This window comes from Hoplias malabaricus, chromosome 2, assembly GCF_029633855.1.
Source record: "Hoplias malabaricus isolate fHopMal1 chromosome 2, fHopMal1.hap1, whole genome shotgun sequence".
Taxonomy (NCBI): domain Eukaryota; kingdom Metazoa; phylum Chordata; class Actinopteri; order Characiformes; family Erythrinidae; genus Hoplias; species Hoplias malabaricus.
The window spans coordinates 82,444,739-82,469,128 of NC_089801.1; the positions used below are offsets into that span (position 1 = coordinate 82,444,739).

Sequence of the window (24,390 nt, forward strand, 5' to 3'; positions counted from 1 at the left end):
AGGTCATTCTAAGTTTCTTTGGTGCAGGAGGCGCAGCTCTCACTTCCGAGCACTTTCATAATTTGCTGCGAACCAGTCACAAGTCTCCTTGATGGCTGTGAAAAGACAGAAGCAGGTTCATAACTAGCAGCTTTAAAGGTGCAGTTCTCAATTTTATCAGAGTGTTACGTTATTGTAGTTCATCAGTCTCGCCACCAGAGGTCGCATATTGAAATCCAACCTCTGCACTAGTGCATCAGTCAAGGTGACATCCAGAGACCAAGCAGGTGAACCACGACAACAAACACAACTTTCCTGTACTCGAGTAAACCTTTGTAACTAAGTAAAATTGTCTTAGGCACAGAGTGCACCTGCACTGATACTGCTGCTAAAAAATAATGATTTTTAATCAAGTTCTTTGTATTTTACATTTAATTCCCAGTAGTTAGAAAATGAAACAAAATTCCCTACTGCACCTTTAAATGCCAATATATTCACAAATACATTTTTCAGGTAATATAATGCATGTAGGCAAATATTTAGAATCATGTGACCTTAGCATCACATTTTTTAATTAGTGTGTGTGAGTGTGTGTGTACCTGTTTTAAAGTCAGTAAAGGTAAAGTCTGGACGGTAGCGGCGGAGTTTGGCGTTGCTGGCTGTTTTCTTCAGCTGACCATCTGATTTACTCGTGTCGTACTGACCACAGAGTCAAGGACAAAGAGCAAATGTTTGTACTGTGTTTTTACAGAAGACACTGAGGCAGGCAGCATGTTTTACATTTACATTTATGCATTTGGCAGACGTTTTTATCCAAAGTGACTTACAAAAGAGGATCTAACATTGAAACTACACACAGTTTTCCACAGTACTGTCTCTTTAATGTTGTAAACCTCTTAATGGCACACACTCTCTCTCCCTCTCACACTCTCTTGCTTGATCTAATCATTGCTCATTCCTGTCCCTTTCTGTCAGGATTCGCGAAGGGCGGACTGACGGAGGCGCACGTATACGCTATAACACAGATAAACTTTATTTACAAAAAGGAATCACGAAACAGAGACTGATACTAGAGCAAAAACCAAAATGAGGGAAAGTAGAAACAGACAGCCTCTTGGTTCACCAGTGAACTACAGAAAATTAAATTAGCTCGGTGTGTCTTCATAAGCTGTTTTGAAGACTCCAGCCTCACAGTCCACAGGTTGGGTTATCAGGAACACCAGAAGATACACTCAAAGTCCCTTAAAGAGGGTCGATCATGGTTTTACTGCGGAACCATCAACAACAGTTGCGGTTCCTGCCAAATCTCTCATTGGGGGTGAACGATTGTTGCGATAACTGCTAAGGTGACTTGTTCACTGGACAAATTAAGCACTAGTCATCTAGACAACTGGCACAAGGCACTGTCCAAATTAATCAGGAATCTAACTTCACAGTGCCATGTAACGTTGAAGAGTTTTATTTCTGTGGTCACCTCATGTAGAAATACCACCAGTTACCACTAGATTCATGAAGCTTTCTCGTTATCTACATATTTTAAAGTATTTGTTGAGAGCTTTGGATTGAGCCCTCCCTGAATCCACTGAGAATGAACTGAAGGCTCTGCAGCTCGAAAAAACAAGCCTTAATCTGAGAGTTTATTAGAGGAGTCTGATTCAACTTTGCACCATCTTGAAATTGCCAAAAATAGAGGGGGAATTGTACAGAACAAAACCATATGCTGATTGGACTGTGATACTGAGAGGCGGGACAAATCATCAGGCAGAGTTTGGTTAATACAGAGCAATGGGATTTTACTGTAGTAGAACGAAGGAAGAAAAATTCTGTGCAGACTTCTTCCACACAGTCTGAGGTTTCCCAGCTCTGCATCTGGTCTCCAGAAGCCTCACTACAAGCAAGATCACACCCTTTACCTGTGCCCTGGACCTCTTTATTATTGCTTTAATAAAAGCTATACTAAATCATTCTCCCAAAGCTGGCTATGTTCCAGCCTCTCAAAAAACAGTCATAATTAGACCACTTCTCAAGGATCCAGGCCTTGGAATTCTCAAGAATCCACCTTCAGGATCACCTTAAACACAACAACCTCTCTGAAATATTTCCAGATTTCGCTATATTCACAGTACAGAAACAGCCTTGGTTAACGTTACATGACTTTCTGATGATGGCAGACGCTGGGTCTCCTTCCATGCTTACTTTCCTTGATCTGTTAGTGGCATTGAACTCCTGGGTGCTGCTTTTGCCTGCTATCTCACTGAAAGAACAGGGTACAAATCTACTGGCAAAGATCCTAGTTGCATGCTGCGACCTGCAGAGTCCCCCAAGGGTCTCTCCTTGGCCCAATTCTATTCACTTTATACATGCTCCCCCTTTGCCATCTGACAAATCACTACGGGGATTAATTTCTCTGCTACACTGATGACATTCATGAAAGTTGACACCACCTCCTTCCAGTTTGCTGGTCCAACATCGTCATCATCACCTTTTGCAATACCCACTGCCTGCCTGGAAGAGAATAATATTTGGAAAAAACACAGTTTTCTTCAGCTGAATGGCACAAAAACTGAAGTGATGTTGATTGGCACCTCACACCAGATCCAGTCATCCCACATAACCAGTATCACACTGTCAGGTCACACTACGCATGTCTCCACAACATCGCTTTTGGATCCCTACCTTACTTTCGAAGCTCATGTCAGACATCTCTGTAAGATTGATTTCTATCACCTCAGAAACATTGCCAAACTTCAGATGCTGAGAGGATGGTTCACGCTTTCCTTTCCTCCAGGTTGGATTACTGTAATACACTTCCTGTTGGATTTGGAACAAGAGTCTTCAGAGATTACAGCTTGAGACTATGGAAACACAAAAACATAACACCCATCCTCCGCAGACTTGACTGGTGTCCTGTCTCTGCTAGGACTGAATATAAGGTTTCTCTCCTAACCTCTCAGTGCATTTATGGAAATGCCCCTACAAGCCCACACACCACAAACTTCATCACAATACCTTCATTCTGTGAACTCAGATTGCCTCTCCCGTCCCCGAAATAAACACGTTTTGTTGCTCCTCGCTTATGGAAAGCCCTCCCTGACCATCTCAGGGCACCTCAGATGATTGGGACATTTCTTTTTACTACAGCTTATGATTCTTAATTTAATTTGTTGTTTTTTAAAATGTTTTATATTGGTGATGTTATTACTTTGTAGCACTTTCAGATTTGTTCAAATATAAAGTGCGTTATAAATAAATTATTATTATTATAATTTAGTCCAATTGAATATAATGTGTCATCATGCCTAAAACTGCTGCTCCAACAATAAAACAAATCAGAGCGTACGATTTTTTTACATCCCAAGTGATAAAGATTACCCTGGAGAAATGTTTTAAGGCTGTTTTCAAAGGTGCTCAGAGAAAATGACTTGTGCTCCCCAGACTCCCCAGCCTTTAAGTGAGTGTTGAGGACTCACAGCAGATCACTGTGGTCAGACCTGAGAGCCATTACTGAAACAGATCTAACAATCATTTCACTAAGATAAAGAGAAGTGGGGCGGCACGGTGGAGCAGCAGGTAGTGTCGCTGTCACAGCTCCAGGGGTTCAAGTGACGCTCCGGGTGACTGTCTGTGAGGAGTGTGGTGTGTTCTCCCTGTGTCTGCATGTGTTTCCTCCGGGTGACTGTCTGTGAGGAGTGTGGTGTGTTGTCTCTGCATCTGTGTGGGTTTCCTCCGGGTGATTGTCTGTGAGGAGTGTGGTGTGTTCTCTCTATGTCTGCGTGGGTTTCCTCTGGGTGACTGTCTGTGAGGAGTGTAGTGTGTTCTCTCTATGTCTGCGTGGGTTTCCTCCGGGTGACTGTCTGTGAGGAGTGTGGTGTGTTCTCCCTGTGTCTGCGTGGGTTTCCACCGGGTGCTCCAGTTTTGTCCCACTCTCCAAAAACACACGTTGTTAGGTGGGTTGGCGACTCAAAAATATGAGTGTGTGACTGAATGTGTCAGTGTGTGTTGCTCTGTGAAGGACTGGCGCCCCCTCCAGGGTGTTCCAACCTTGTGCCCAATGATTCCAGGTAGGCTCTGGACCCAACGCTGCCCTGAACTGTATAAGGGTTACAGTGTGAACATGAAGAAATTTCAAAACCATTACTAGAACATTAAAAAAATTATAGTCTACCTCATAATTATAAGGTGCAAGTTAACTAGTTTGTAAAATCAAGATAAATTAAGATATGTTTGGCTACTGCTTAGGGTCGTATATCAACTTTGATCCTCAACTCCTATTTATTTATTTATTTATTTATTTATTTATTTATTTATTATTAAGTGACACCGGTTGTTGACAGGTAATGATGTGATCTAATTGTCTGCTTGGCTGGTCATGGGATTTGCACTCTAATAGCTTTAAATCAGGGCACAATTGATTTATTCAACTAAATGCAACTTATTCAACTCTTTTTGTTAAAAAAAAGGGAGTAGGGACATTACACAAGGGCAAAGTACAGTGATGTGTTGCTCTCATGGATACTCTTGCCCAGGTGACATGACATGTTTAAAAAAAGCATCTTTACAGTTGTGTGCACCATTAAAAGGATACAGTCACAGGTCCCGTGAACTCAAAGGCTTCAACTATGGCCTCCACCACTCCCTTAATGGTGACCTCATCCTCCTCTCCAACTGGAACAGAAGGAATGTCACTTGACATGTATTTGCACACACAAAAGAATCTGTCCTTGATGTCTACACCATCAACAGACGTGAGTGTATTATTGTCTCATCTCATCTTATCTTCTTTCCCGTTTATCCATTTCAGGGTCACGGTCGAAGTATTGTTATTGTTGTAATATACTGTTACAGGCTTTTTTTTTTGCTGTACCTGAATGAACCCTAGGCTCACCTCATGGAGAGGCTATAATTACACCTTCATCTCTTGTGAATGTATTAACACATTCATAACTACTGCTGGCTATTTCTAAGCCCATAAAAATGACTTTTTGGTCCTTTAAATATTTGACATATTCAGTAAAAAAATCTAAATTATATCAATATTTTACTGATGTAAATATTGACTTAAGATAAATGTAAGTAGTTAATACACAGCGTGGACTGTACAGTAAATAAATGGATACACCCAAAGAGAAAATGTATTTAAATAATATTTAAACTCAAGACAAGTTCTGTTATCTGTATATCTGGTAAATCCATTCTTTATGGACCAAGCTCTTACCTGAGAGTATAATGGGCTCCACCTCGTCGTATTCCCTCAGAACCCACAGATAGAGACGAGCCAGGTCCAGAGAGTAGATGAACTGACGGAGTCCTCGACCAGAACCCCAGACCTCCAGAGCCGTGCCGTCTCCTAACACACACACACACACACACACACACACACACACACACATACACAGAGGACAAAACAATAAGGAATATTATTTATCTCAGGTGGCAGGTAGTGTCGCAGTCACACATCTCCAGGGTCCTGGAGGATATGGGTTCAAGTCCAGCTCCGTGTGACTGTCTGTGAGGAGTGTGATGTGTCCTCCCTGTGTCTGCGTGGGTTTCCTCCGGGTGACTGTCTGTGAGGAGTGTGATGTGTGCTCCCTGTGTCTGCGTGGGTTTCCTCCAGGTGACTGTCTGTGAGGAGTGTAGTGTGTTCTCCCTGTATCTGCGTGGGTTTCCTCCGGGTGACTGTCTGTGAGGAGTGTGGTGTGTTCTCCCTGTGTCTCCATGGGTTTCCTCCGGGTGACTGTTTGTGAGGAGTATGGTGTGTTGTCTCTGCGTCTGCGTGGGCTTCCTCCGGGTGACTGTCTGTGAGGAGTATGGTGTGTTGTCTCTGCGTCTGCGTGGGTTTCCTCCGGGTGACTGTCTGTGAGGAGTGTAATGTGTTCTCCCTGTGTCTGCGTGGGTTTCCTCCAGGTGACTGTCTGTGAGGAATGTGGTGTGTTCTCCCTGTGCCTGTGTGGGTTTCCTCCAGGTGACTGTCTGTGAGAAGTGTGGTGTGCTCTCCCTGTGTCTGTGTGGGTTTCCTCCGGGTGACTGTCTGTGAGGAGTGTGGTGTGCTCTCCCTGTGTCTGTGTGGGTTTCCTCCGGGTGACTGTCTGTGATGAGTGTAGTGTGTTCTCCCTGTGTCTGCGTGGGTTTCCTCTGGGTTCTCTGGTTTCCTTCCACGCTCCAAAAACACACGTTGGTAGGTGTATTGGAGGCTCAAACGTGTTCGTAGGTGTGAGTGTGTGAGTGAATGTGTGAGTGTGTGTCACCCTGTGAAGGACTGGTGCCCCCTCCAGGATGTGTTCCAGCTTATTACAGTACAGGAACTGGGAGTGTATTCCTCTATTGACTATTGTACCTAATTCAAACTTGCTTCATTAATTTGTTTGTTCATTTGTACATTCAATCATCTTTGTAACCACTTCATGCTGGTCCGGGCTGCAGTGGGGCCACACATTATACCGCCTTTTACTGGCGTCTAGTAGCCTGCGGGTATCAGAGACTGGGTACTCAAGTTACACAGGCTCTGTCTTGTGGGCAACCTGCCCCATGGAGAATAATCTGGTTCATTCATGGATTATAAAGCAATATAATTCTCCATTTTATGTGATTTGCACTTACATTTTAAAACTCAAATTTTTTATTTTGTGGGGTCCGAAACATGTTTGTACACAAACATTGTGCAGCCCACAGTGTAAATATTTTAAGATGAAAATATGTTTTAAAGTTGGATTAAGGTGGGGTTAGGGTTTAAGCAAGTAGTAATTATGAAATAGTTAAATGGCCATTCTCCACAAAGTGTATGGGAGTGTATACAATGTCCCCAAAACTCACTGATACAAGCATGTGTGTGTGTGTGTGTGTGTGTGTGTAAACTCAGTGTTTCACCGGTGTTCTTACTCTTTGCTTTGTAGGTCTTGTGGACCAACGCTGGCAGAACATGAGCATCCTCTATATTGAAGTTGTCGTGGGGACCAAAGATGTTTGTGGGGATAATAGCCGTGTATCTTCGTCCATACTGCTGAAAACAAGCCCTGCACCAACACACAGCTTATTACTACAAACCCAGTAATATTATTTATATATTACAATTACAAGAAAGAAAACTACAAACACTTAATGAAGCTTAATTAAACCTGTCTGAAAAAAAACGTCCATGTTTCACAATCCTCCAAGCTATGCTCTACCGATCACCACTAAAGCAGAACAAAACACAGGAGGGTGAATGAGAAGATTTAAACGGGTTCTACCTGTTTTCTTTTTTGTCTTTCTTTTTAAAAAAATGTTAGTTGGAACAGTATGATTCTGGCTGGTTTCCAGTCCACAGTTATCCAGGTGTCTATCATCTTACATAACAACATTGTGCAGTTAATGTACTCTTCCAATCTAATGTTAGTTAGATGTTAGTTAAATGTCCAGTTTTATGTAACATTTCAGAGACCCCGGTTAAATCCCATGTGTTTACACAGCAGCATTCTTCATTATCACTTCAGTCTCTCAACAAATCATGTTGTTTGGCCAGCTGTGCCCAAACTTTTGCATGCAACCGTAAACAGTGCTCCCGCTTAAGTTCCCTGTTCCCTGTAAAAATAAACACAAATCGTTCTGTCCATCATTTACCTGTTGTAGACGTCCACCATCCGTTTGGCGTGGGCGTAACCAGCGTTGGATTCATGAGGGGGTCCGTTATGGATCTGAGGATGAGGTAAGGATTGTTTAATACCAGTGTAAACTGGTGATGTCACTCTTATGATGATGTCACTGACTGTACGTACCATCGTCTCGTCGATGGGGTAGGTGGTCTTGTCGGGGAAGATGCAGGTGGACAGACAGGAGACCACTTTGACCACTCCGAACTCATAGGCTGTGTGCAGCACATTGTCGTTGATGGCGATGTTTTTTCTCTGAAAGGTAACAGACAGTGTTTACGTTCCTCTTTCTCAGGAAATACGTCTATACACAAGTCGGTTTGTGAGGAGGAGCATTACCAAGAAGTTGAGGTTCTCCCTTAAGTGCAGGAAAAGTCCTCCCACCATGGCCGCCAGGTGAATCACGTGTGTTGGGCGATACTTCTCGAAGATCGCTCTTGTCTCGGCCGTGTTTCTAAAGTGAAGACGTGTAAAATCAAGAGGTGTAACAAGATCGGTTTCCCCTCAGTGAAGGCACAAATAGCAAAAACCTCCTCATCTTTCGAATAGAAATAATACAAAGAACATTTTATTGTTTTTTGAGAAACAGGCCCAAATTTAATTAGATGCCTGCAAGACGTTCCAAACTGTTGTGACTGGGCAACAAAAGATTGATAATTCGTGTCTCTTGTGTGTTAAAAAGAAAGAAAACAACCTCATAGAGTCTTTAGAACAAAAGATGGGAAAGGATTAGGCAAAGACAGTGAGAGATTCACCACTCTGTTTTTGGGGGTGGACCGGACCCAAAAGTAAAAAAGAAATTCAAGAACAAAGATTCTCAACTTGAAACAGTAAAGAACCTGGTGATTTCTTCATCTAGAATACATAGATGAAGACAGAGACACAAAGGTTGACTCACGTTAGATCTGCATCTTTGGACGAAAGGAATATCCATTCTTCTCCTTCTTTCGCGCCTCCTTCCTCCTTCACCACTCTCTCTATGGCTCTCCCCACCAGACCACTGCCCCCGGTCACCAGCACACACACCCGTCCATTCTGACCCTCCATCTGACCAGAAGAACTGAGGAAAGACCACAACAACCCATGATCGGTCAAGTGGCAAAGCATGCACTCCGAGTGAAACACAGGAAAATGTTTGGATTTATTTAAACTTTATCTTCAAAAAGTTTGATTTACAAGTATTTTTTAGCCACCAAACAGCATTAAGTGATTGTTTGTGATGTCTAGTGTGGCATGGTGGTGCAACAAGTTACCACACAACTCAAGGGGCCTGGGTTTATGGGTTTAATGCTACCTGGTGTCTGTGAGGAGTTTGGTTTGTTCTCTGATAGAGCTTTTCCACCAACAAGGAACTGGAACAGTTTCTGTTTGTGAACCTTATGTGGAAACCTATGGAAAAGATTGTTCCCAGTGGAAAGTGTTGGTCCTTCAGCATAAACCGTGATGTTGTCCGTAGGTTTGTCAAAGAAACTCCAGAAACAGCTCAGTGCCTCGGATAAACTGTTATTGTGCAGATGAGCTGAACAGGTCATTAACAAAATGTTATAGTTTTATAATAAATATCAGGAAATAAAGCAGACCATGTTTGGTTTGTGTGATTCTGGGGCTGTGTATTGTGCAACACGAGGTGCGTTGGCTACTTTTCTTGAGCTCAGCAGATGGTTCCAAATTTGGCATCATTTACACTTGTGTATCATATCTCACTATAATCTGACTCTGCTGTAAACAAGGAATAAACAGTGACCCTGTTATGACTCTGTCTGTTGACCTCTGAATTCAGCTACAGTGACACTGGAACTCAACAATGCTCCCTGCTGATGACGCATCTTTAGTTTCCATCTAAACTGATGGAAACACGGTGGGACTGGTATGCTGGAAAGAATCTGAAATTAAACCAGTTCAAGAAACAGTTCTTCTGGTGGAAAAGCCATCCCAGTGTCTGTAAGGGTTTCCTATAGGGGCTCCAGTTTCAAATAATGTGCATTTATTCCCACAAGCAGCTTCCACTTGAATCGGTTCCAAAAATGTATAATGAAAATAAGCAGTTGGGTTAAACATATTAGAAAACAGAGCGGTACCACAGTATGCACAGAAAAAAATGTGCATGTGCACACTCTCTGGAGCAGCAAATGTAAACTTATGGTATGGTATGGGTTTACACTGGATTTACACTTATCTATTTGCAGCCCAATTTACACTACATTGGGACACTGTCCACAATATAAATAACATGTGTCACTGATGAATGACTAGAGAACGACCGACACACACTGTGCAACCACAGATACTGTCTCTGACTTCTACAAATTCGACCAGTGAGGGAGGAGTGCCTCACAGAGTAGACAGTGGAAACTCCAGCAGCACTGCTGTCTCTGATCCACTCGCACCAGCCCTGAATATGGTAAGGTTTATGTCTGTTTTTCCATTCATCTGCAAAAACCCCTCGCCGGAAAATACGTGATTTTATCTTAACGATCCTTTTAATTACTTTCTTCATTGGTCATAGGATACATCTGAACTGCAGGCTGTCAAGCTTTTAAGCTTTATGTCTACAGACATGTATGTCATGCATACTGCTGGCACGAAGGCACCCGCATGCCAACGCTGATGGCTTTTGTCCCTGTTTCTGATAACATTTCAGATGCATGGTTCCTTTCATTCTCACACACACACACACAAACACAAACACAAACAAACCACACAAGACTTCCCTGAAACCAAATTGAATCGTGCCCTCATCTGACACCAGCACGTAGCCCATTGGAGATGAGCACAGGCCCTGTCCAGTCAACAATGTTCATGCGTAGAAATAATGTATGGATTTTCCTAGTTAGGTTATTTCAGCTTGACTTGTTTTTTTGGATGTGTTTATTCAAGGTTTATCTCTTCCCTTCCTGCTGCACACCAGGATGTTAAAGCCTACCAACCTGTGGTTTATGGCCTCCCTGTGATTATAATCTGTATCATAGGTATTCTTTTTCCTCCCAAGCCCCCCAAGTCATTCCATTTGTCCAGAACTTTTATATATAACAATAGTACGTTAAATAAAAAGCAGCACATATATTCTCCTCTATTTAGCACAGAACAACATAACTATTTCACTTCCAGTCCAGTCCATAAGTTGTCTAAATTCCATTTCAGTCCTTTGGGTTTTTATCTCGGGTGTTGCTCTCTCACTCACAAGTTCAATATACGGCCTTTGAAGATTTTCAACAGAGCCCTTTAAATATATATACATTTTTGCATTTTTATTTTTTATTTCTCCTCTCACCTGCACAAACCCACCCCTGATCATTTTTGAGATATTACTGACAACACCCATGGAGTGGGTCTGTTGACATAGTGCCTAACTTTTACCTCATTATACTTACAATAAGAGTCAATAAAGATCTGTGTATTATTAGTTTAGTGTAGGAGTTTCAAAGAAAACACAGTTAATGCATTTACACAAAGATAAAAGTTTAACTGTGTTATTTTTTGTAACACCATCAATACATTTAGTACATTGTCATTGTGAATGAGCCAAAAATTCTCAGTTGAATTAACGCAGCATGTGCAGTTTGTAAGCTTTTTGCCATGGTTTATGCTTTCATAACAGCACTGGGGCATACATCCACACCTTGCCACAATCTCACCAAGGAAAATCATGTCCTCGTCTCCATGTATATGCCGTTTGTTTGTCTGACAGTTGTTACTCTCGCCATGCGAAGACTTTTTGTTATCCATGCAACCCAAAACCCACTGTTTTGCTTTTCCAAGCTGCAAAACTGAAAACAAACACTCTAATTTGCATTGTGTTTTCAGAGCTGGTTACTATAATGATAATGGAAGCTGCATTTATACATTGAGTAAAGATAACCTCAGTGCTCTAATCTCTGTACTACCATTACTATTGTCTGACGTCAGGATCCTGTTATCTATGGCTGACGGTTGGATGGTAGATGTTGTTCGACAGTTGGGTTTGGCACAAAGTGACCCTTGGCCCTTCTTTGCTGAAAGGACTGGTCCATTGTTAGGTGCTCATTTTACAGCTTTAATGTTGACCTACATTACAGATAGATAAGAAAAGTTAAGTTGCCACAACTGTGTGTGTGCAGGGTGCCATCTGCTCCAGTCTATGCTTTTTAACTTGCTGCTCCTATGCGTGCACCTACTGGAATATTTGTTGGTCAACAGACTGGCTCAACTCTGTGGTTGACAAATGATCCATGATAAATTGTTGGCATCTCACTAAAGGAAGGCTTCAGAGATTATGAGTGACTTAATACATTCACACCTTCCCATGTTACATGAATATCATCACCTGCTCTGCCTTCTCCCTCAGAAAAAGGAGGTGCAGCAAAAAATGGGGTGAAGGTAGAAGGTGTATTAGCATCTTGTGTGCAAAAATTGTGGAAGTGAGGGACCTTCATCACTGCACAGAAGAATGGACACTGGGCTTTTGGTTGTCCACCTCAATGGAAGTTACCCTTAGAGGTGGAGAGCACTTGTGCACAAGGGAAGAGAAGCTGGCTGCAAAAACCCATGCTTCTTTTGAAATATGTAACGAGTGAGGACTGAATGGAAGAAGCCACAGCAGGAAGACTGGCTCTAAATTTAGCCCTAGCCTTGAATGTGGGATTCTTGGGCCATAGCACTACAGGTTTAAAACTTGTGTGTTAAAGCATATACATAATTTTCACTAAAAGCCCTTAATTTTGAAGCTTGTTGGGTAGTGTTGTTGGATCTGTATTTGTCATCCTGTACAGACATTTTAGATGTTGCACACTAATCATAGCCATAGTTGAATGATGAGATTCCTGTGTAAGTGACAGATCTTAAACGTAAGAAAGAAAAATTACAGATACCATCGGACAGTTTTAAAACTGTCTCAGGTTTCAAGTGTCTAAATAGAGAAAACATGGACTACAATAAATAGAATTAAGTGATCAGATGTATGGTGGCCCATAAGTGACCGTTCATATGCCAATTTTCCCTTTAGGAAATGACTGGCGGAGTGATCAACACAGGCACATTTCACTGTCAGCAGTGAGGTTACAATACACATCTCACATAAACACTGATTCACAGTACACGATCCAGCCATGTCTGAATTCATACCCCTTATGTCATCCATTTTATGAGGGATTTCCAGTTTGATCACTGAAAATAAACACCACTCCAAAATGGCTGACATTAAGTTAAGGCTTGTGTCTGCTTTGCACCCTTGCAAAATTTTGCATAAGCCGTATTTTATATTTATTTTTTTATATATAAAAATAAACCTCAAAGAAATACTTTACATCAGGAAAAATAATGTTGAATTCCCCTTTGGGAACTGAGGTTAAAATCTTAGATTTTTGTGCAGGGGGAATTATACAAAGCAGGATTTCTCCATTTAGCTGAATAATTAACAGCAGAGTCAAGCCTGTCCTAAAGGATAAGAGCTGAGTGACATTTCTATTGCATAATTATCAACTCCGAACTTAAGTTTCGCATTATTTAAATAAACAGGAATTAAACCTAAATTATACAAAAATAAAAACTGCGACCACTTGGTGATATATATTTGATCTCATTTTTAATTTAGAGAATTCAGTCATACAAACTGATATAATAAAAATGAGACCTACTTCTGAAAACAAATAATGACTTTAGACTTCTGTGTTAAATAAATACATTTTGAATATAATAAAATGTTCAGTTCTGTAAGATTACATTTCTTAAAACATTTTGCAGTAGTCACTCCTCTCCCAAACACAAATCAATAAATGATCAGAAACATTATAATTATCATAAATCGTATTATCACACACTTACGTCACTTATTTAGCTAATACTAAGAAGTTACTATTAATAAATGCATTGTAGAGTAAAAATACCCTGACCCTGACTCCAGTAATATTTTTTTCATGGTTTAGTTTGAACTGAATGAGCAACACAATCTGTGATTATCGGTAATGTTCATGTTTGTTCCCTGAGAATACCTCAACTTCTCTTTTGCTTGTAAATATACATCATACAGCCTTCTGATATGAATATAAAATCATATTTTACCTGTGTTTAAGCGTTGTCTGTTGTATGTTCTTAAAGCTTCAAATGTTCTTAAATATGTTGTTAACTGTCGTATTATCACATGGATAACGCTGTCCAATCAACGGCCAGTTCAACAAGATCAAGAAAAAAATATGAGCTCATATAAAACGTACTGTTGTAAATGGCCTGATGACGAACTCGACCCGTGTTTTTTTATTTGCTGATAGCATTGGGACTTTGGCCCTTTGAAATGGGATTGTCCTGCATCATATAAGCTCTGTCATAATGGTTAGGAACAATACACAACTCACTCATGTGCAGTGCTCAGGTTGCTGTTGCTAACTGAGCCTCATGCTACTGCTTGATTTGTATTGTACACACAGAAAATTGTGTAGTACAGTATGCTACTCTTGCACAGTCTGAGAATTTGCTTTGTTGCTTAATCTTATTATAGTTCTGACTTACTGATACAAACATGCATTTAAGAACCATCATCCATATCAGGCACATCTCAATTGACATTTGCAGTCTTTTAATGGGCACTATGTGTTGATTAGTTCATTCATTGTCTGTAACCCTTATCCAGTTCAGGGCGGCGGTGGGTCCAGAGCCTACCTGGAATCACCGGGTGCAAGCTGGGAACACACCCTGGGGGTGGTGCCAGTCCTTCGCAGGGCGACACACACTCACACATTCACTCACACTTTGATTAGTTTCCCTGCTCAAAATGTTAGTTCATGAAGGAAGTCACAAAAAAATTTACCATTAAAAGTAATATTTTTCCAGCTCATTATCGTTTATTTTTTCAGATTGTTTGCTGTGATTAAAAACCAGTCATTAAAAGCCAGTTGGTAAGAATGCAGTAGCCTCCTCCAATTACAACGGAGACCCGAGTGAGTGTAGATAACCTCAACATATTACTGGCAGACGGTGGTGTCACAGGGATGGTAGGGTGTGTTGCAAATTCTCAGTTGAGTAAAAACAATTTGTGCTTTTCTATTGACCCTGTAATGGAGAAACAACCAAAAATTTGCTTCACATTCACAGCATATAAGATATTCCATTCCACGTTAAAGCACCAGATTGGGCAGTCCATGTTGAAGATAAAATCATCTGTTAAGGCATTGTACTGGGAGGAGTATCGGCTTTACGGGAAGGAAATTCTGGTTAACTGGGAGGAGTTTTGGCTGTGTGACATTTGGGAAGGCTTGGAGGAGCGGTTTACTCTGGGGCAGATTATCTGCTGATATGCTGTGTCATTTCATGGTTGTGTGGAGAAAATTTCCTCTTCTGTTTGGTAAATGATGCTCTTGAATGAGATTGAAAGAATGTGTCTCAGATAAAGCCACTACAAACTTACTTGCTAACTTGGGAATTTTAAGTGCTCGCATTAAACCCCATGTAAAATTATTTGGGAGTTGCAGCTCATGGCAATTGATCAAATTAATTCATTTCTCTTTCAGCACGATTCAGAAAGAGTTATCCATGCTGTTATTTCCTCATAGTTAGATTACTCTAATGTGCTATATATGCACTATATTGAGGATTAATCCAGTACATACATTCACTATTTGCAAGTGGGTCAAAATATAGCAGGCCGTCTCCTAGTGAGTGCAAAGGAGAAAAATCACTTTACCCCAGTTTAATCATCTTCACATTATTTCCCGGTGCATTGTGTTGTATCCTAAAATGCATCCAAATCCAGGATATTCTTTGCCTTTTTGTCACTTCCAGCTACTCTCCTTAATGTTGCACGGTCTACTTCTAAGCAGAAAGAAGATCGGGTCTCCTTAGTTGTGGCCAGATTTGGCCCATAATTCACCTGACATTTGACCCATATAAGGTGGACAGCATTACAGATCCAACACTGTAAATGTGGGCCATAAGAGAACTGCAGGTGTGCCACATTTGGGGCAAACATTCATTGCTATCTGCTGTGGGACAGTTTACCATTGGTGGCTTATTTCTTAACCAAACTGAACACATAATTTTATTTGCTAGTCTATAAAAGTAGCAAAATTTTATTTTTGTGTTATACTTGTGTGGAAATATGTCATATTTCATGCTGTCTTTTATGATCTGCTTCACAGCTCTATGCGTCATTATTTATTGTCTCTTTATAACTTAATATTTAATGTTCCTATTGTAAAGCACTTGGCTGGACACTGTGTTTTTAAAACATTGCTAAATAAATAGAATAAACTTGAAACTTGAACGTGATCAGACATATGGTGAACCAGTGCGGGCCATTCAAAGTCACAGAGCACATCTCACATAAACACTCACTCAGAGTACACAAACCAGCCGTGTCAGAATTCATATCCGTACAAATGCTGTATTAATTTACGTCATCCACTTTGTGTGGAGTTTTCAATTCAATCGCTAAAATTAACCAACACCTCAAAATGGCTGGCATTAAGTTGACTTGTTTCACTTTTGCACTCTCACACGTTAGTGCTCTATTTAGGGTGGCAGCCATTCTATAAAATTCTTCTAATATGTGGATAATATGTTGGAAAGCTTTGATAACTTTGCAACTATTAATCTACACCTCCACAACCATTTACAACACCATAATATTTGAATTGCATCACCCTTGCAACCAATTAAAATAACCTCAGCTCATTTAAAATACCCTCAACTCATTTAAAATACCACCTCAATCATTAAAAAAAAACTCAACTTTTCAAACCTACACACCACTCAACAATTACCTTTTAAAACCCATAAAAATCATGTGCCAAACCATAGACAGCAACAATAATATAGTAATTACCCCAACCTTTGTATTAATAAGCTCAACGTTTGACAAATTATTATGATATAAAATCAGTTAAATTAAATCCAAGAGCCCAATCAACGCCAAATATAAGCTAAAATCAGTTGTAAATACACTGTCCAATATATATATATATATATATATATATATATATGAAGTATTAAAGTTGGGAATAGTGCAGTTAAATTAAATTAACTGCACTATTAAATTACAATAAAGCTCTAGGAAAGGTGGTAAAATCCTAGAATAACGTAAGTGCAGAGTCCGGCCTGTCCAAAACAAAAAAATGCCTAACTCTGAGTGTAACTGAGAAAACCTGTTTTATGGAACAGTCCCCTCAACTAATTTTATTGTGCATTATTTATATAAACAGGAATTAAAGATGAAGTTCATTGTTTTGGAGCATTTACAGTAATTAAAGTTAAAGAAATCTTAAATTTATAAATTAGTGAAAACAATGGTCACTTGATTTTTTTTGTTTATTTTAATGAAAACAGTTAACAATCGGAATTAACATAAAAACAAAAGCAGTAGCCTTTTTATACAAATGAATAATGACTTTAAGCTTTTGCATATTAAATACATCCAGTTTAATTTGTAAAAAATTCAGTTCTATATTATTACACTATTTTGAAAATGCTTAAATCTTAACATTACTGTTGTTGTTATTATTATGATTAATTTATTATTGCTAATTTACAATATTATACTGAAATTCTGAGTGAAAACATTAGTCTTCTGCACAATTTACTGTTCATCTGGGGAAGTTAAAACATTGGAATATATATAAATAACGTGCAAAACATTGGAATATTTTTCATGATTTCATTTGAACAAAGAAAAGAAATTGGTATTTATTATGTAATATCCATATTTGTAAATATAGATGTAAATATATAGCATATGGCTTTCTGTTATAAATTAATATATCACAACTTACCTGTATGTAATTGTTGTCAAATGTAGTTCCTTCTTACGTTCACAAAGTAAACTAAATAAAAAACTTTTTATGGGATCACTCCTCCCTCATGTTGACGTTGCCCTGGCAGCATTGCAATTAACATTTATTTTCTACAGTGAACCCAGCAACACCTGTGCTTATCAGTTTATTATTAAAATATACTCATTGGTTGGCACAGGGATGATGCAGGTAGGTGCTGTCACACAGCTCTGTGGCCTCTTGGTCCTAAGCTCACTCTCCTCCTTACATCACGGTCTGTGAGGAGTGTTCTGCCTTGCCCCCAAAGACAATAACAGCTAGGTTCACAGCACATATATATATAATACCATTAATCAGTTCTTCTAGGTTTGTTTCTGCTACCGCTATCAAGTAGTGGAATATCAGTTCCAAAGGACTGAGGCAGCACTGCAAACCTGCAGCTGTTTGTGTTGATATTTTTTATGGATAATATCCAGCATACAGACTGACGTGCAATAATCCTGACTTCAACTGAGGAGGAAGTGCAAATATAAACCTGCTCAAAGAGTTATTTGACTAGGAAGTGGGGCCTTATAATAGGTAACTTTATAGCTATCGATTTACAAAAACTCCCACATTGAAATTACACTTAGCTACACTCTTTACAAGAGAGGAATGCAGAAGGTTAAAGCTGAGGTGGAGACCCTGACGGAAGTGTCAGGAGGTTTAAGAGGTTTAACGGCTTGATTTGCCTCCTCTCTCCACTTTAAGGCTTTACCGCTACTGAACTAAAGGCCTAGTGTAAGTCTGCAGATCCTTTCTGACTCCTTAAAAATGTGAGGAATAGATTTTCACCTTAACGTCATCTCCTTCTGAATCAAAGGCATAACCAAAGGTTTACGTTTTTCATTAAACAACCGTTTACCAACACCATAAAGCATCACACTGTTTTCATATTGGACCCCCAGTGGTCACAAATGTTATAAGGTTACATTGTTATCAGGATACAACAGGGGTGTCCAAAGCCCCACCCCTGGGCTAAATGCGTCTGCTGTAAGATTTTAATTGGTCAGTGACATCACTGTACATCTTTAGTGGCTCGCTAGTACTTGGCAGTTTTTTCTTTCACCTGACGGTGGCAGCAGTGTGTTAATGTATATCATAATGCACCACTGTGCTAATGAACTGAGCTAAACTTAAACACCATTCATTTCTCTGAGCCAGCAAAGTAATTCTCTAAAGACTCTAAAATGAAATTCAGTAGTTAATACATACAAATTGCATATTTTATATACATATTTTGTAAATTTGTGTTTTTTATATTTTGAATACACTGTTATAATAATAATTTATGAATAATATATGTGAAAATAGAGGCTGGCTCTTTAAATAAAATCATATCAAAAGAATTTTGATATGATCCAGTTCAGCCCACTTTGGTAAAAGCTTGGACACCCCTGGGTTATAAGCACTACACATGTCAACATTTTTTATTAAGGCAGCTCCCTCTACAGTTCTAGAGCAGCATGTACCAGGAAGATTGTTTGTACCAGGGTATATTTAATACCTAGGTGGTGTGTTTCCTGGGGAAAAAAATGCAGAACATGAATTAGCACTGAATACACTAATTACAAAGGATGACTAAAAATTTCTTTGATACCTAGTTATGTCCCCTGATCTTTATTTTGTTACAACCCCAAGTACTCTTGTCTCAGAGCTCGCTTTAAAAAATAATATTTTTGTACTTGTAATTCCTTTAGAACAATAAACACGTACACACATTTAATAATTAGAATTACACTTTCACTTTTAAGCAGGATCACATTTTTTAAATTAATTCTGCTGTACAGTAACCTCAAGGATAGGATTTACCAGTTTGTAGCTGCATATCACGTTGTGAGTGGGGGGTAAGTTGTCAGACCTTAACAAAGACATTCCTTTTCATAAGGGCAACATTGCGGTCAGGGAGTGTCTTTACAGGAAGTCTAAAAACTCTTCTTCTATACATACGCTTTGTATGTGCGTAACTTTAAATTTGTCTAAATGGGTAGATGCTGATTAACCTTTGTGAACTTGCACACTCTAGGGTTCTCTATGAAGAATATATCAGAGTTTCTTGAGTCCCATTAGTCACAATGTTTCAGCCATATGACTTCTTAGGCCACAAGCCTGTTAATTATCTGGCCCCTAAAAAGGTCTTAAATGCTTCCCACCTGGTTTCTGTTGTATTTATTTCAAAATAGGACTTTATTTGCCCATGCAGAAAGGTTACGAATCTTGGATCTTATAACCATTTTTGTTTAAAACACTATCTGGGGGTATTCCTCATTAATTTGGAATTTTGATGTATTAAATTTGGAGCATGATGTGATATTAAACTTTCTTCATAAGAGCATTTTTTAATATTCATTAATTAATTTTCTGTAACCCTTATCCAGTTCAGGGTTGCGGTGGGTCTTGAGCCTACACAGAATGACTGGAGCAAGGACATAGGGATTTAAGTCCAGATTAATTACATTACTTTAGGCTTGCATATGCCTAGAGGTCTGTATATTTTGTAGGTTAGATGTGGTGTTTATATGTTTGACTTTACATCTTGTGTGTATTGTGTAAGTGTATTGCAATAAAAAGTTTATTACAAGAAAAAATAAGTAACATATCATTTTATCAAAAATTTAAAAAAAGGAAAGAACACTACTGCATTACAATAAAACAGCAAATCTGAAATGCAGCAAAATACAATTAGTCTGCAGGGTATGTTCATTGTACTCAAATGAAACATGAATGAGGGTGGCATGGTGGTGCAACAGCTAGTGTCACAGTCACACAGCTCCAGGGACCTGGGGGGTGTGGTGTTCTCCCTGTGTCTGCGTGGGTTTCCTCCAGGTGATTGTCTGTGAGGAGTGTGATGTGTTCTCCCTGTGTCTGTGTGGGTTTCTTCTGGGTGCTTCAGTTTTCTCCCATGCTCTAAAAACACACGTTGGTAGGTGGATTGGCAACTCAAAAAAATTGTGTTCCTACCTTGCACCCAGTGATTCTGGGTAGGTTCCAGACCCAACATAACCCTGAACTGGATAAGCGCTTACAGTCAATGAATGAATGAATGCAATATGAATGAACCATAGTTCCACAGCATCCAGTGGCTGTTCTCATACATAGGGACTGATCCTTTAAATAATTTTTCAGATATTTTCTAACATAACACCATTACTCCCTAGTGGTCAGGTTTCTGGATCCTTATTGATACTACTTGGTATTACTCCTTCAGGTAGGTGGATGCAGTGGTTAACTACTAGGCTACACCAAGTGATGGACCCCATAATAATGTATTCCATTTTTTAAAAAAGCTTATCCATTTTATCTGATACACACTGAGGAGCCGGCATATTTCCCAAACCCAATCCCTGCATAGAGGGGTTCAGTGAATGTGGAAATAAATGTGTATAAATGTGTGAGGATGTTTGTGTCAACGCAAACACTGTAGAAGGAGAGAGTGCCTGCTGGCCAGTCTAGATACACTCCTACTCTGTTTGATTTAGAGGAGGGCCTAGGTATGGCCATGTTTTTCTTATTGTGCCTGGCATAGTAACTGTTGTCAGAACAGACAAGGGTCCAGGACTTTTCATTGTATCCAAAGTTAGGATCATCGCTATATTTTTTCCTGCTGATTCCTTTATATGCCATTGCTATAGCAGAGACTCCACTCCACTCAGTTTCCCAATAACAGCGTCTGGTCAGACTCTCTTTACACAGAACCTGTGGACAACCTTCAAATCTCTCTGGACCATCAGGATACGACTGTTCCTCGTCCATACGTATCACTGTGTTGTTTTTCTCAGACAAGGAAACAAATGTGTTTACTGTGTTTGGGTCAAATGTGAGCTCACAGGCATCTACACAAAACAGAGGACACAGAAGACACATTATAAACTGAAATATTTTCCTAATGTGAAATGAATTTGAGTGGCCAAAAATAGCACGGACAATGTGTGTAAACACTGCAAGGAAACTTACATTTTCTCAGTCCTAGTTTGATTTGGATTTCCAATGCAGGCTCCACGCTACAGACGAAAAACACACACATACAGATTAACATTTACTCATGCATTTCAATGCTTTAAAAGTTAAATGCAAAACCCTCAGTTTGTCTCTCTTTATTTCAGTTGCAATATGAGAAAACTTGGTACACCAAGAAGAGCAATCTAAAAATACAAACAAATGATACATAATATAATAACTCAAACAAATACACATTTCTACTTACCAAAGTGTGTCTAGTCTGCAGTGTGGATCCTCCAGTTTTACAGAGAGTAGCTTTATTCCTGTGTCTCCTGGGTGATTGTAGCTCAGATCCAGTTCCTTCAGGTGTGAGGGGTTTGAGCTCAGAGCTGAAGCCAGAGAAGTACATCCTCCCACTCGGATCACACAACCAGATAATCTGCAAACAAGTGAAGAGATATAGAGACAATTTAACACTGAAAATGTAGGGATCAGTCCAAATTTTCACTTCATAAACTGACCAGATGCCTTGTGTCAGTACTGAAGTCATTCGTTTTATACTATAAAATAAAACAATAAAACCACTTATAAACCACTAATTTATGAATATTTATGTTGTTTTTATGAAATTACATTGGTAACATTTAACAATTCACTTGTTAAGTCATGATATTTTGAACTTGTGAAACGTCACATGTGGGTCCAAGTAACGCTTATTATTGTCTATTTACATAATACTGTTGCAAGTACCGTTAAAAAATGTACCCTTATTGTAATGTTATAATTACATTCAGTTCTTATGTGGTCTTTGAATGAATGCTCTATAGAATTAGTTCCCTGAATGAAAACAACCATGTTTAATATGATTTTGGTAGAGAATCTCAACTTTGAGGTGAGATTATAGACACTTAAATGTAGATGATGTAAAGTTGAATTTATTGAATTGAATTTATCCAAAACTGAACTGCTGGTCCTCCCAGCCAAGCAAGCTATTCTCCACAACATCAGCATCAAGCAAGAGTCCCTATCAGTGGCTCCCACCAAGGTTGTAAAAAACCTGGGTGTCATGGTTGATGACCAGCTGACCTTCGCAGATCACATTACCGCTGTAGCTCAATCGTGCCGCTTCTCCCTATTCAACATAAGGAAGATTATGCCAAACCTAACTCAACATGCAACACAGCTCCTTTTTCAGACATTAGTAATCTCCCGTCTTGACTATTGCAATGCCCTCCTGACAGGTATTCCGGCCTGTGCTGTGAGACCGCTACAGATGATCCAGAATGCTGCAGGACGCCTGGTTTTCAACCAACTTAAAAGAGCACATGTCATGCCCCTATAAGCTGAGCTGCATTGGCTACCCTTAGCTGCTTGCATCAAATTTAAATCACTAATGATGGCCTTCAGAGTATTCACTGGCTCTGCTCCCATCTACCTCAATAGACTCTTAAAACCATATGTTAGTGCCCGCCCTCTCCATTCCTCAAAGGAGCGCCAACGAACACGGCCAAGCCCCCATAGAGGTCAGTCGAGGCTATTCTCATCTCTGATACCACACTGGTGGAACGAGCTTCCAAGCACTATCAGAGCAACAGAAACCCTCTGCGCATTCAAGAAATCCTTGAAGACCCAGCTCTTCCGAGAGTATCTCTTGCACTGAAAGTCTTTCTTTAATGCACTTATTACTTCCTGGCATATTGCACTCAATGTAAGGAAATTTGTATAAATTGTGCTGTAGTTTGAATGTTAGATCCTCTTTTGTAAGTCGCTTTGGATAAAAGCATCTGCCAAATGAATAAATGTAAATGTAAAGTGTAATCAGTGGAGATTAGTTGATTAGCTGTTTAACTGCTAAATGTCTCTTGTTAATTCATGTTTTATAACTGAATTGATTAAACAAAACCTTTGGAATTAACATAGTTCTGACCTGAGTGTCTCTAGTTCACAGTGTGAACTCTTCAGTCCTTCACAGAGCTTCTCCACTCCTGAATCCTGCAGGTCATTGTTACTGAGGTCCAGCTCTTTTAGAAGGTTGTTAGACTGTTTTAAAGCTGATCCCAGATATTCACAAGTTTTCTCCCCAACATTACAAATAGCAAGGCTGAAAGGGATAACATAAAAAGGTATTGTTTGTGCATTTTATATTTTTGAACAACTTAAATAATGAAAACACATAAAAGGAACAATGCAAACATTTAATGACGTGCTTTTGTTTAAATACTTACATTTCAAGAATAAACTCATTAAAGCTTTACCTGAGTATCTCCAGTTTACGGTGTGAACTGTTCAGTCCAACACAGAGCTTCTTCACTCCAGAATCCTGCAGATTGTTGTTACTGAGATCCAGCTCTTTTAGCAAGGAGTTTAAAGAGCACAGATATTCACAAGAGTTTTCAGTGATATTACACCCAGCTAGTCTGAAATGATAAGGGAAACTATAATTAAAACACAGGGTATGATTATCATTTTAACCAGTAACTGCCTACTTTCTTATGAAAAATAAACACAGCCTTATTGATGACCTATTGTTCTTTATTAACCTGTAGAAGACATGCTGGGAAACACGTGTCTATATTGGAAGGAGAAATTTGAGAAATAGTTGTACCAATTTGCGTCATATCAGATAATAACAACAGTATTATTAGCCAGAGGGAAGTTACTTGTGCTGACCTATAACACTCAACCCTAATGATTTAAACTGCTTTTCACTGTCAGTATGTGGCTAAGAAAACTATTTTTCTACATAAAAAAGGCACATTGATCAAGCCTTGACAGCCATAATGTAATTCACATGGAAGTGCACCTGAGTATCTCCAGCTGACAGTGTGAGCTCTTCATTCCAGCACAGAGTTTCTCTACCCCTGCATCTTGTAGGACATTGTTACTGAGGTCCAGCTCATTCAGAGTTGACTGCTTTGATTTCAGAGCAGAGCAGAGTGTTTCACAGGTGTCTGTAATGAGATAACAGCCAGCAAGCCTGCAAAGCCAGAATAAGTGCAACAAATCATGCAATTCTTGTTCCTTTAGAAAGAGAACTGAGATATAATAATCTCAAATGATTATATCCATATCAT

General features: G+C 39.5%; 2 protein-coding genes across 2 annotated transcripts in view; both read right to left on the reverse strand.

Annotated features, from left to right (window-relative positions):
* On the reverse strand, positions 1-19,877 carry LOC136687400 (GDP-L-fucose synthase-like). Its single transcript, XM_066661783.1, has 10 exons — positions 17,339-19,877; positions 8,503-8,664; positions 7,944-8,058; positions 7,731-7,859; positions 7,576-7,649; positions 6,856-6,989; positions 5,195-5,326; positions 4,565-4,644; positions 579-678; positions 1-95 (listed from the first exon to the last, which is right to left on the reverse strand). Exons 2-10 carry the CDS (start codon positions 8,649-8,651, stop codon positions 40-42), a joined length of 969 nt encoding a protein of 322 aa, XP_066517880.1. The 5' UTR covers positions 8,652-8,664; positions 17,339-19,877; the 3' UTR covers positions 1-39.
* LOC136687394 (NACHT, LRR and PYD domains-containing protein 3-like) overlaps positions 19,869-24,390 on the reverse strand; it is an 11,410-nt gene continuing 6,888 nt past the window's right edge. Inside the window, exons 5-10 of the mRNA XM_066661774.1 lie at positions 24,120-24,293; positions 23,572-23,733; positions 23,244-23,417; positions 21,582-21,755; positions 21,332-21,378; positions 19,869-21,210 (exon numbers count right to left, since the gene is read on the reverse strand). Coding sequence (XP_066517871.1) covers positions 20,675-21,210; positions 21,332-21,378; positions 21,582-21,755; positions 23,244-23,417; positions 23,572-23,733; positions 24,120-24,293 — 1,267 coding nt within the window. The 3' untranslated portion in view covers positions 19,869-20,674. The remainder of the gene's footprint in view (positions 21,211-21,331; positions 21,379-21,581; positions 21,756-23,243; positions 23,418-23,571; positions 23,734-24,119; positions 24,294-24,390) is intronic.